The sequence below is a fragment of the Ostrinia nubilalis genome, chromosome 11, assembly GCF_963855985.1.
Source record: "Ostrinia nubilalis chromosome 11, ilOstNubi1.1, whole genome shotgun sequence".
Lineage (NCBI taxonomy): Eukaryota > Metazoa > Arthropoda > Insecta > Lepidoptera > Crambidae > Ostrinia > Ostrinia nubilalis.
Window position 1 is genome coordinate 12,460,040 of NC_087098.1, and position 12,990 is coordinate 12,473,029.

General features: G+C 40.1%; 1 protein-coding gene across 1 annotated transcript; it reads left to right on the forward strand.

Annotated features, from left to right (window-relative positions):
• Positions 1-9,101: 9,101 nt before the first annotated feature.
• On the forward strand, positions 9,102-11,810 carry LOC135075994 (uncharacterized protein K02A2.6-like). Its single transcript, XM_063970440.1, has 2 exons — positions 9,102-9,332; positions 9,858-11,810. Exons 1-2 carry the CDS (start codon positions 9,102-9,104, stop codon positions 11,808-11,810), a joined length of 2,184 nt encoding a protein of 727 aa, XP_063826510.1.
• The last annotated feature ends 1,180 nt before the right edge of the window (positions 11,811-12,990 follow it).

The window sequence follows — 12,990 nt, forward strand, 5'->3', positions numbered from 1 at the left end:
AATATAAATAGACAAGCAAGCATGCAAACAAGCATGCAAGCAAGCAGCAAGCATGCAATCAAACAGCAAGCATGCAAGCAAGCTGCAAGGAAGCATGTAAGCATGCATGCAAGCAAGGATGCAAACAAGCAAGCCTGCAAGCAAGCAGCAAGCAAGAAGCAAGCAAGCAGCAAGCAAGCATGCAAGCAAGCATGCAAGCAAGCAGCAAGCATGCAAGCAAGCATGCAAGCAAGCAGCAAGGAAGCATGCATGCAAGCAAGCAAGCATGCAAGCAAGCATTAGGATTGCCTTATCTCCGGCGCTGCGGGAAGTGCGGTCCTTCCGCTCTGGCGTAACATATACCCGGCATGCCATGCTCGCTTCCGCAGCTTCGGCTTGCTGGTCGCCTTCGGCGACCAGCCTCAGCCGCTCCAGCTCGCACGGCTGCCGGATATATGTTACAGCGAGCGAGGACCGCACTCCCTCCGCGCCTCCGGCTTTTAAATTACACTCTAGTATAGGGCAGACTAGTACCACGTGGAAGAGACCACGGCCAGTCGGGATCAACATAATTTCAGACCAGGCAAGCTTAATGTTGTAAAAGAAATGTGGACTGTATAATATGTGCGTTATAATAGATAAGAGGGATTCAAGATCAAACAGAATGTAGTTTCACGAGCTTAAGTTTTCTAAGAAACAGGTCAAAAATTAATAACAAAAATGACAATGATACAGAGAATTTAGTTTTTGCAAATCTATAGGCCGAAAGAGTATAAAAAGGTGGAAGGAGGATCGTTCGCAACATCACAAATACATAATTATTTACTCTTCAATGTTGGTTGCTCTTATAGACAATATTTATGACTTTAAATGTTATAAATAATTAAATTATGTTTACAGTATTTTATTAAAAACAAACTTTATGTATATAAAAATTATGTTCTTTACACTTATGATTATTTAAATTATGGTATTGAAAATTAGAGAAAGTTATTATTATGCCTAAGAAACCATTATGCATTTAGAAAACTATGCATATCAAAGTTTATGCGAAAAAACTTTATGCAAATACTGTTATACCAAACTAAATTATGATGAAAAATGTTATGCGTCTAAGAGGGCACCCGCAACTCCTTTGTAGTCAGGCTTTATAAAGTTGTAAAGTGCAGAAATATCACGGTAAGAGCTAGTGTTGTACTGTTATAAAATATAAGCAAATAACTAATGAATTTAGTGTTGTATGTCAATGTGACAAGAACAAGGATCATTTTGCCAAGCCCTAAGTCTACCAGGTCCATCCCAGAGCGTAGTCAATTCTCTAGGAGCACTCGATATAATTGTGATAATTTATCATCGAACAGGAGCTTTAGATCCATGTTGGCAGTGGGTAACTAAAATGCTTCGCTATCATGTAGAGTTTTATCCATAGTAGGCATAGAATCTGAATAACTATTAATTTACATGAAAAAAAGGCTTTTATATCTTGTATTGTACATTTTTCATAACAGAACAAGCAGGTCACATAATTTTGATAACGAAGCACTTAATTTTGTTCTGGAACCTGATTAAGAAATCTTGTATTCATTAGTTTTGCATAAAGACCGCATTAGCATAAACACTTTTAGGGCGATGTCATCGATTTTACGATTGCTTAATAAATTGATCGATTTTAATTTATTTATATACGACCTATTCAATTTACTTCGCATTATCTGGACATCCTTATCAAGATTTATGTGGTATAAAAGTTGCTATCTGTATCGTATACGTTAAACCTAATTTGGTGTAAGGAAAACATGTTTTTGGTTATAAAAAATCTTGCATTGCTGACTTGTGACATCAACGATTGATTTACAACGTTTGTTATTTTATGAGATCAATAAAAAGAAGTCAAGGAATTGTTTTCGCCTCCAATGCCTTAAGTTTTGAGGAATTCTCGTCTTTATAAGAGGTCTTCTTGTTTTGTCTTCTCCAATCATCATGACAAACGTAGCTACACTACTAGGTTTTTATGAAACAGCTGAAATACATAATGAGCCAATCACATGCTTTTAGTTAAGTTGTTAACATGCTTACACTTTGGTGTAACTACATAATTATCCTGCATTTTAAAACCTTTTTTCTTGCTTTTTTAGATAGATATTGAGCTGAATCCGAGCCTTTCAAAATCACTGTACAATAGAAATGTGAAGATTGGAGACAATCAAAGCTTTTGTTAAGTATTTTTAATACTATCTTCAGGAAGTATAAGTTTCTGATCCTCTTTCAAAGAGCAAACGATCCTGCGCCATAAAACGGCTGTAAATATTGAGCACACAAAAAATACGTCACATAAAATTTTAACTCTTCAAGATTTACAATCCAACACTTTGAAATATAATAACAGATGAGTCGAGTTACGAAGCTCACCAATAAATTTATGCTTATAAGCTTTTTGAAGAAACCTTTGGGTGTCAAAAACGATAATTTGATATTTTCTTTAACGTATTTTACGAACCGTAACCAAGCACCGAGTTGTTAAAATTATAAATAATACCAAAACAGTATGTATGGTCTTCGCCAATCATATTTTAACAAGCTTATCCCTTAAAACTCTTGTTATGGCAAAAAAATCTGTGATAACGTGACAAAATGTAGCGTCAATACCCTTCAATGGTAATGCAAATATTTTAAAACGAAACCTTATCCGGTCATAAGTTACTGATATGTAATAATATTATTATCTTCTTTGCAAATCTGGTAATCATAACTTCATTATTAATTTTTATCTGTTGAGGGTCAAAACTTTTTTATTTTATGTATTTCATTTATTTTGTGAGTCATGATGTCACACGTTTGAATAATATAGAATGTGTAGTTTTTATCCCTTGATTTGAATAGGTACCAACATAGTGTACTTTAAAAAAAACAGTTTTTGGTCCAAATGATTTTAAAATAAGTACAATAATGTGTTTCGATGAATTCTTTCAAACATACCAGCAAAAATATTTACAGTAAAATTTTTCCAGATGTACTTTTCATTTGTTTTTGCATGTAGGCTTTTAAACACTTTTACACGTCCCAGTAAAAACCCTACCACTGCTTCGGGACAATAAATGGGCCAGTGCTGAGAAGACGAAACCCCTTACCCCTCAAGTCAAGTCCAGCGACGCTGATATATCGCCTCCACTGCTTCTGTTTACACAAACAATTTTACAACGTCCCACGTAGGATGGGTCAAATTTTCGGCGCAGACCAAACTCAATTTCGGCGCGAAATGAACGAAACGACAAAAAACGGGCCGAACTGGTGATTTGTGGGTCGCATTCATTGTAGTGACAAGCCGAGCGCGGGCCACACGGTCGGAATGCCGGCTCGGAAAAACGTGGTTGTAGACGTCAAATTAAAAAGCTGGTAAACAACGTTTCAGAGCCTTTTTCAATCTTTCCCGGAGATGTTTTCCCTTTTAAAGTGGAGGTACGTTCTGCGATTTGTCTGAATCCTTTCGTGGTAACGAACTTTAGGTGATTTCTATTGTTTATCCTTAAAGCGTTCAAAAACGCACCTAATAACAATTTAGTTACCTACAAAATACTTCTGCCACTATTTGAAAAATAATCTTAATTAAGTAGCGTGATTAAAAAATATTAAATACAAATATAATTAAAATATGAAGTATAAATTATTAAAATACTCATTTTGTAACAAGCAACGTAAGTTAATGAAAAACAAATGACTGCATTTTTTTATTTCTTATCATCTATTTGAATCCGAGTGTCATTTGTTTTATTTAAAAAACAGGTCTAATAACTTGAAAAAAGAACAACGGTGTGGAAGCGTCTTTACTAAATCCAGTAGAACACAAAAATACAAACGCACGGGAACAACATGGGGACTTGTTAAATTCGTTCAGTCGGACTGATGTTGATTGAGTTATGCGCCCACGGTCCGTGCAACTGAGCTTAATACAATACGACTATTTTTTAGCTAAATTTTGTTTCAGTAATTAAAAATACAGACTTTAATTCTTCAACAAATACATAATAGCAATATCATCATTATTTTAGTTCAGAAGAGTAGCTAAGAGAGATAGAGTAGAAACATAAAAAAAACGCTAATATTTATTGATGACAGATTATTTATTAATTTAAATTTTATTTTTATTATCACATAATATGTACTTTGCTACTAGCTAGGTAAACCTTGTCGTACTATGGCGGCTCTAGATAAAATGGCAACAATATAAACATAATTAATACTACATACCTACCTAGAATTTCAAGGTCAATGATGTTTTGTATTCACTTTTATTAATCATGTCCCCAGGGAGATTCAAACCCGCACCGCAGCTGACGTTGAGACCCAACCACTATGCCAGGCGTCCATGTGCTGATCTGATGACGACGCTTATGAAAGTGTATTTTAAAAACATTTACCTTTTTCTTTGCAACCCAAAAACAAGCCTTCTCACCTCCCAGAAAAACACATAATTGAATAAAACTGTTGTTTTTAAATCCTTCCAGTGGAAAAGCATGTTCGATTTAAATTCGTCCGATCGGATTGATGTTGATTGAGTTATGTGCCCGCGGCTAGCTCTGGTTAAATGCAAATAGGGGCGTTGCAGCTCCGAAACATCGCTCCGTTAATAAGATAATTGAATACTCTAATTTCTAGTGAAAATTATGGATAAATTATGTTAAGTTAGTTTTAGTATCAGGCACAACAAATAACAAAGTTGATTATTAATATTGATACTAGAAAAGTTAGTAGTATCGTTTCAAAATATGCGCTTGTGAACTTACTGTTTCTAAGGCTGGGTTGCACCATCTTATTTTAACTTTGACAAACGTCAAAAATATGTCAAAATCCATACAAAAAACACCGGTTCTCGTTCTAGTTACGGTCAAAGTTAGGTGGTGCAACTGAGCCTTAGTGATTGTTAATAATAAGCAATGGTTGACAGGTAGAGAATTCTTTTGCGGTAAAATCCGCTAATTTTACTTCAGATGCACCGACCAATTTATGCGTAAGTGTTTGTTTACATAAAAGTAGTAATCTCGATGCAACGGGGCGTCTTAGCTAGCTCAGTCTGACACCCCGCTGTTTAGTACTAAGTCCCAGTTCGCCTTCTGCGATGAGGGATGTGTACCTATCCAGGATGCCTACAGGGATATTGACCAAGGAAACGCACAATCAATAACACAATGACACTTTGTATTTCTAGTTCCACAAAGGTTCCTTATTCTAACTTCACTGACTCTAAGTTTATTATTACTACGAGCAAGTACTTTACAATTATAAATTAATGGCAATGAGAGGAATAGCGACGCGCCCGGTCCGCGTCCCGAAACTAGTTAACGTATCCGCGAGAGGGGCGGCGCCCTGTGCGAGGTTTAGCGAGTGTTAGTGGATACTTATAACTAGGGGGGTAGGACGTGATTTCATACGCTAGAACCATGAGACCTAAGTCGTCAGGCGAGCTGAAACCACTAGGGGAAAGGCGTCGGACCTACGTGGCGAGGGGGTATGAAGTTTGGGATGGGTGGCAGCTGGATTGCTACCGCAGGTTCGGGATGAGTATCACATGCACTACTCGGTGAGGACGAGAATAGGTAGCTATCAACGATAGAACGTTTCAACAGCAACACGGAAGCTTTATGGCCCCGCGGAGGTAAACGAGGTATCGAGTCAAGCCGAGTTAGTGGGAACAGTGTGGGTAGCAATTCGCTAGGGACTCTGTGCAATGCAACCGAGGGAACAATAGACGCGCGCGCGAACGTCTGGTTGTTGCAATGGCTCCCGAGCGAATGCTAGGCGCCCGCGGTCGCCGCCGTCTCTTATATTAGCTCGGTCCGTGCGGCGTGCGGCCGCGCAGCCGTAGGGTTGTCAAAATCTCCGCGCTCGGTGCTAGGGCTGTCGATGCGTCCTGGGGCGCGTCACATCCTCCCTTGTTTTGGAGATTTTTACCTGGAAAAATCACAAGTCTGGTACATAAAGGTTCTTTAAGAACGACTAAAAGTCATGTTAATAATAAGTTATTTTTGGGTAACTTCATAACGAGTGAAAAATAACAATGTAAAACATGACTGAATTTGTATTTAATCATTAGCCCAATAATAACTCTTTATTTAGAACATGACAGTACATTCATTTACTTATAACAATATCAGTTAATTTGGTCTTGAAACAATGTTATTAAGGTACCCTTAATTTTTTTTTGCTTACAATGAACTAATCACACGCTAATTATAGCTAACTTAGTTTTGAAACAATGTTATTAAGATACCTTTAATTTTTTTTGCTTACAATGAACTAATTAAACGCTAATTTTAGCTAACTTAGTTTTGAAACAATGTTATTAAGATACCTTTAATTTTTTTGCTTACAATGAACTAATTAGGCGCTAATTTTAGCTAACTTAGTTTTGAAACAATGTTGTAAGATACCTTTGACCTTTTGTTTACAATTAACCAATGAACTAATTAAACGAGTTGTTTACTTTGTTATTACGAGTATTCAATTATTATTTGAAATATTTCTTTAATACAGTAATAGTATGCATGGCACTTGTTATTATTATTTCTAGTTTACTAGTTTAACTATTTAAATTGGCATATTCAGAATAGGCATCTGATTGATGTTAATAATTTTTACAATTATTAAAAGTTATACAAGGTAATGGCAGTTAAGTGGTTAAGTTTCAATTACAATAAATAATATTTCTTAATGTAAATGGAATGCAGCCTGGCGCGGCGCGCAAACATTAGGCAGGTAAAATCTAGTTATGAATCATCTAGCGAGCGAGTGCCGGCCGTGGCGAATAGAAAAAATGCGTCTCACTGATAATATGCAAATGAGTTCGCTCGGTGAATCGTTCTTACAATGTTTGTTTACTACGAGTATTTAAAAGTTATCGAGAAACTGGTAGTACTATTGACGCGTAGCAAACCGGTTTGTTATTTATGTGAGTTTAGGTTGCGAGTTACGAGTAATTAACAATGAGGTTTGCGTCAATAGTTATTTAACGAGAATAAATAGAACAATTGAACGATTTAAATTATACAGGGTTATTATCTAATGATAATTAATACTTATAGTTTATTGATATGTGATATTTAACGAGATTAAATTCGAGAGCTGAATTATCTAGATTATACAGGGTTGTTAGGTAATGTTAATTAATACTTGTAGGTTATTGATATAATGATATTTAACGAGATTAAATTCAAGAACTGAATGATCTAGATTATACAGGGTTGCTATGTAATGTTAATTAATACTTGTAGGTTATTGATATAATGATATTTAACGAGATTAAATTCGAGAACTGAATGATCTAGATTATACAGGGTTGCTATGTAATGTTAATTAATACTTGTAGGTGTCATGTATGGAGGGTAAACCTTAAACTTATTATAAATACTCCTGTATGATGTGTGGTTCGCCAGTTCACAAATAGACGTAATAGCAAACAGACCGTTGTTTCATTTTATCAGTGGCGACTGCGGGTGGACTTGAAAAAGTGACGCGACCGTTATATTTACTCGTAGTGTTACTTAATTTACTTGTGATTCGGAACTATGTCGAAATTGAGTGAATTCAACGTGAAGGACGGCAATTGGCAGTCGTATTGTGACAGACTGGATATGTATTTCAAAGTAAATAGTGTGAAAGACGATCTCAAATTACCGACGCTTATCGCATTCATGGGTGAGGAGGCGTATGAACTGCTAGTAAATCTATGCAGCCCGCGCAAACCAGCCGAAATGACATTGGAAGAGGTCAAGCAGGCGATGTTAAACCATCTACAACCCAGTCCATCGTTTTTAGCGGAAAGATACAAATTTCGACAAAGACGTCAATGTGTGGGTGAAAATATGGCAGTTTACGTGTCAGAACTAAAAAAACTGTCGCGTTATTGTGAATTCGGAACAAGCTTGGACGAGAATTTAAGGGACCAATTCGCGTGCGGAATAATGAGTGACGTCATCAGACAGCGGTTGTTTGCGGAGGGAAAAATTACGTTTGTAAAGGCAGTGTCAGTAGCGAACTCCATGGAAGCGGCGGAAAGAGATTCAGCAGCGGTGAGCATGCACAACGGCGGCGAGGGCGCATCGGCGTCGCGGGCTGCGGCTGCGCCCGGGGGCCGGACGGGGCCGGAGGCGGCGGGACGACGTAGTTCCGCGGGAATGGATTTAGCTGGGACACTAAACAAGCTACATCTACAGGGAGGATGTTTAGCATGCGGTGATTATAGGCATAAGAAAAATGACTGCAGATTTAAGACATACGAGTGCAGCCGTTGTAAAAAAGTGGGTCATCTAAGGCGGGTATGCCAACAGAATATAGATGCCCACGAGCCTAGAACTCGCAGAGGTAACTATCAAGGCGGACAATGGGGGCGCGGTGGCGTTCACGGCGGTAACGCCGGCAACCGCATCGAACGTTCCAGAGGCGGCCGCTCGGGGTCAAAGGTGAATCGGCTGGAAACTTATCGTGAGGAAGCGGACGAAGGCGGGGCTACATATAGCAGCGAAGACGACGGAAATGAAGAAGCAATTTATCAAATGTCCTTAAATCAGTACCGACCGGTGAGCATGACAATATGTGTTAATAATGTAAATTTGTCAATGGAAGTTGACACGGGTTCACCTTTATCTTGCATTTCATTTGATACATACAAATTATTTTTCCAACATTTGCCTATTCAAAAATGTGATTTATCGGTTAGATTCTATAATGGAAGTAAAGTTAAGCCGTTAGGTTATTTGGAGGTAACAGTAAATTATAACAAAACGTGTAGAAAGCTAGATTTGTACGTTTTTAATGATGGGGTTACATCGCTCCTGGGGCGTCAATGGATAGCTGAATTAAATATTTCTATACCAAGTATACCTATACAATGTAACTCTTTAAATAATAATTGTAATTTAAAGGAAGTAAAGGAATTGAACAATGTACAAAAAAATGTAATCGTTAATGATGTTGTCGATAGATATAAGGAGTTATTTGACGGCGGGTTGGGGTGCTTCAACGGGGGCCGGGCGACACTTCGCATCCGCGAGGGCGCCGCGCCCGTGTTCTGCCGCGCGCGCCCGCTGCCGTACGCGCTGCGCGCGCGCGTGGACGCCGAGCTGGACGCCATGCTGCGCGCCGGCGTCATCGAGCCCGTGGACTGCTCGGACTGGGCCACGCCGCTGGTAATTGTACATAAACCGGACGGCGCTTTACGTATCTGTGCTGATTATAAGGTGACGTTGAACAAAGTTTTAAAAGTAGATAAGTACCCTGTGCCTAAAATAGATGATTTGCTCACTAAATTAAGCGGTTATAACTATTTCACCAAGCTGGATTTATCTCAAGCTTACAATCAGGTATTGTTAGATGATACGAGTAATTTAACGGTGATAAATACTCATCGAGGTCTTTTTAAATATAATAGACTTGTTTACGGACTGTCGTCGAGTCCAGGAATATTTCAAAGAATTATGTCACAATTATTTGCCCACATGCCCAATGTCACTGTGTTTTTGGATGACATTTTAATAGGAGGTACATCTATTTCATCGAATTTGGAAACCCTAAATAATGTACTAAGAATATTGCAGGACCATGGTTTAAAATTAAAAAAACAGAAATGTGATTTCTTTAACAAAGAGGTAAAATATTTAGGTTTTATAATCAGTAATCAAGGGATTAAAGTTGATCCAGACAAAATTAAACCGATAATAAACCTTCTCCCACCGAGAAATGTTTCTGAACTTAAATCATTTCTAGGGATGATTAATTTCTACGGCAAATTTATAAAAAACTTAAGTTTTCATTTATCACCTTTATATGATTTGCTTAGGAAAGGAAAACATTGGCATTGGGAACATATTCATGATCGTTGCTTTAAGTTAGTAAAAAGGCTACTAATCGGCGCGGACGTGCTGGTGCACTACGACGAGTCGCGCGAGCTCGTGCTGACGTGCGACGCGAGCGCGCACGGGCTGGGCGCGGTGCTGGCGCAGCGCGGCGCGGGCGCCGAGCGGCCCGTGGCCTACGCCTCGCGGGCGCTCACCCGAGCCGAGATTAATTACAGCCAAATTCACAAGGAGGCCCTTGCTATAGTTTTTGCTGTAAAAAAATTTCATCAGTTCTTATATGGTAGACACTTCACTTTGCGGACGGACCATAAACCCCTTGTAAGCATTTTTGGCCCGGATACAGGTGTACCGAGCATGACGGCTAGTAGGTTGCAAAGGTGGGCGTTGTTATTGTCGGCCTACGATTTTTCTATCGAATATGTTAGCACTGATAACAATACGGCCGATGCATTATCGCGCATGTTGGAAAGTTACAAAGCGCTGAACGCGACTACTCACGAGTCAAACGAACCGGAACAGACTTATCTACATTTTGCTTCGGAAGCATTACTACTTAAATACGAGGATATCAGAGACGGGACTAGGAAAGATCCGATTCTAGGTCGCGTGTTAAGTTACGTTAAAGACGGGTGGCCGAACGAAGTCGAAATTCGCGAGCTTCAACCTTATTACAATAGACGGGACGAGTTATACATAGAATTGGGTTGTCTTATGTGGGGGTATCGACTCGTGATCCCTAGCACTTGTCGGGATGACGTACTCAGAGAACTACACGACACACACATGGGCATCGTGCGGACGAAGAGCATCGCCCGCAGCTACGTGTGGTGGCCCGGCGTAGACGAGGCGGTGGAGGCGCTGTGCCGGGCGTGCGCCGTGTGCGCGGAGCAGGCGGCGGCGCCGGCGCAGCACGCGCCCGTGCCGTGGCCATGGCCGGCCCGCCCGTGGACGAGGCTACATGTAGATTTCTTAGGGCCAATTTGTGGCGAGAAATACTTAGTAGTTATAGACGCCTGTTCTAAATGGATCGAAATCTGCAAGATGCCTACTACGACTGCTAAAACGGTAATAAATAAATTACGGGAAATGTGGGCTCGTTTCGGTATCCCTAAACAACTCGTTAGCGATAACGGGCCCCCGTTCAGTAGCGACGAGTTTAATTATTTTTTAACAAACAATGGCGTAGAACACATCTTTTCTGCACCATACCACCCTGCTTCTAACGGTTTGGCTGAGAATGCTGTAAAAATATGTAAAAAGGTTATTAAAAAAGCGGTCGCACAGCGAGCAGACGTAGATGCGGCCTTACAACGTTTTTTATTAATTTATCGCACCACGGAACATAGTACGACCAAGGAAAGTCCAGCGCAAATATTACAAGGTAGATTATTGCGAACGAGACTCGACCGGCTGAAACCGCCGCGGGAGGAGCTGGTGGCGGCGGCGCAGCGCCGGCAGCAGCGCGCGGCGGGCGGCTCGTGGCGCGGCTTCCAGGCCGGCGACTCCGTCTGGGTGCGGGTGTATCATCCGCAGAGTAAGTGGGTAAGTGGTTTAACTATCGAAAAGTTAGGTAACACAGATTATAATGTAAAATTAGACGATGGCACAGTGGTACATAGGCACGCCGATCAAATGAGATTGAAATGTAAAGTAAATACGTCCCAAATGACTTCAACGGACCCTGTAAACGGCACAGGTACGAATGAAAAGGAAGAATTGAGTAATCTGAGGAAACCGGTTTTTTATCCAGCTGCGTGTCTCACACCGAGCGGTGGGCGGGTGACGTCGGTGGGGGGCGAAGGCAGTAGTCGGCCCACGGGCCCGGTCCCTAGCGAATGCGAAGTGTCTGGGTCGGAAGCAACTAGGTCTCAAGACCAGACCGGAGCACACACAGGTCCAACCCATGAACCCCTGCCCATCGCGAATGAGCCTCGTTACCCAATACGTACGCGTAGACCCCCAGAGCGATATGGATATTCATAATCCAATATAATAATACTTTATAACAGTATGTTGTTACTATATAGTATTGTATAATAATGAGTAGGTATCTACTACTTTAAGATTTCTTGTAAATATGATATGTCTATGTTTGTACCTTTCCTAGGCTACCTATCTCCGTCCGATGTTAGGTAGGTAATTGTTAATAAAATTATTATATGAAACAAGGTTAAATTAAAATGTTATTTTTCATGAGTCATACTTATATGAATAAATATTTGTAGTAAAAACCTGTTACATAATGTGTTATGCTCAGTTCATTGTTCATAGCATAATTTAGTTAGTAATTTAGTTATTTATTAATTTAGTTATTGGTTGAATTCGTTAGTTGAACTTCAATGTATTAAATTAGGGTGGAGGTGTCATGTATGGAGGGTAAACCTTAAACTTATTATAAATACTCCTGTATGATGTGTGGTTCGCCAGTTCACAAATAGACGTAATAGCAAACAGACCGTTGTTTCATTTTATTGATATAATGATATTTAACGAGATTAAATTCAAGAACTGAATGATCTAGATCATACAGGGTTACTATGCAATGTTAATTAATACTTATGTATTATTGACTTGTTTTTAAATACTGAGAAAGTTACTTAAACGAGGACAGACTAGACAATTGCTATGTACTTTAAATGGTTTTAAGATCAAAAGGTACTGGCCTGGATCACTTCCGTCCTGTGGTTTGCCGGGCGATGTTTGTTCCTCGGCCTGCCGCTCCTGTGCTTCTTCTTGCCGCGTTTCCTCTTGGGGTGTCTCCTGGGCTGGTCTTCCGCCTGTGCTGGTTCGGTCTCGGGGTTGGACCAGTCCAGTTCCACGTCCGGGTCTAGGTCTTGGTCAAGATCCAGGTATCGGTCCAGGTCTATTTGTAGGACTTCGGTCCAGTCCGTCTCCAAATGAGTCCAGTCCGCCGTGTCGTTACTCGGTTCCGGTTCAGGTTCTGGTTCTGGTTCCGGTTCCGGTTCCGGTTTCGTTCCTGCATGTTTCATCCCACGGTTGCGTGTTAGGATTATATCCCTAGCACGCCCTCTGATGACCGTTATCGTAACCTGTGCGTCCGTTTTTCTTTGCGAGTTCATGGTGTCGATGCCGTGCGTGTAACTTTCGTACTGTTTCTTGCGTTGCGATTTTTCGTAGATCTTGTTACATTTTGTATTGCGGG

Bases quoted from the DNA above. Each gene is read 5' to 3' on its own strand.
- LOC135075994 (XM_063970440.1), top strand. From the start codon at position 9,102: ATGCTGCGCGCCGGCGTCATCGAGCCCGTGGACTGCTCGGACTGGGCC. The intron at 9,333-9,857 runs GTATTGTTAGAT...CGTTGCTTTAAG, and splicing joins TATCTCAAGCTTACAATCAG to TTAGTAAAAAGGCTACTAAT.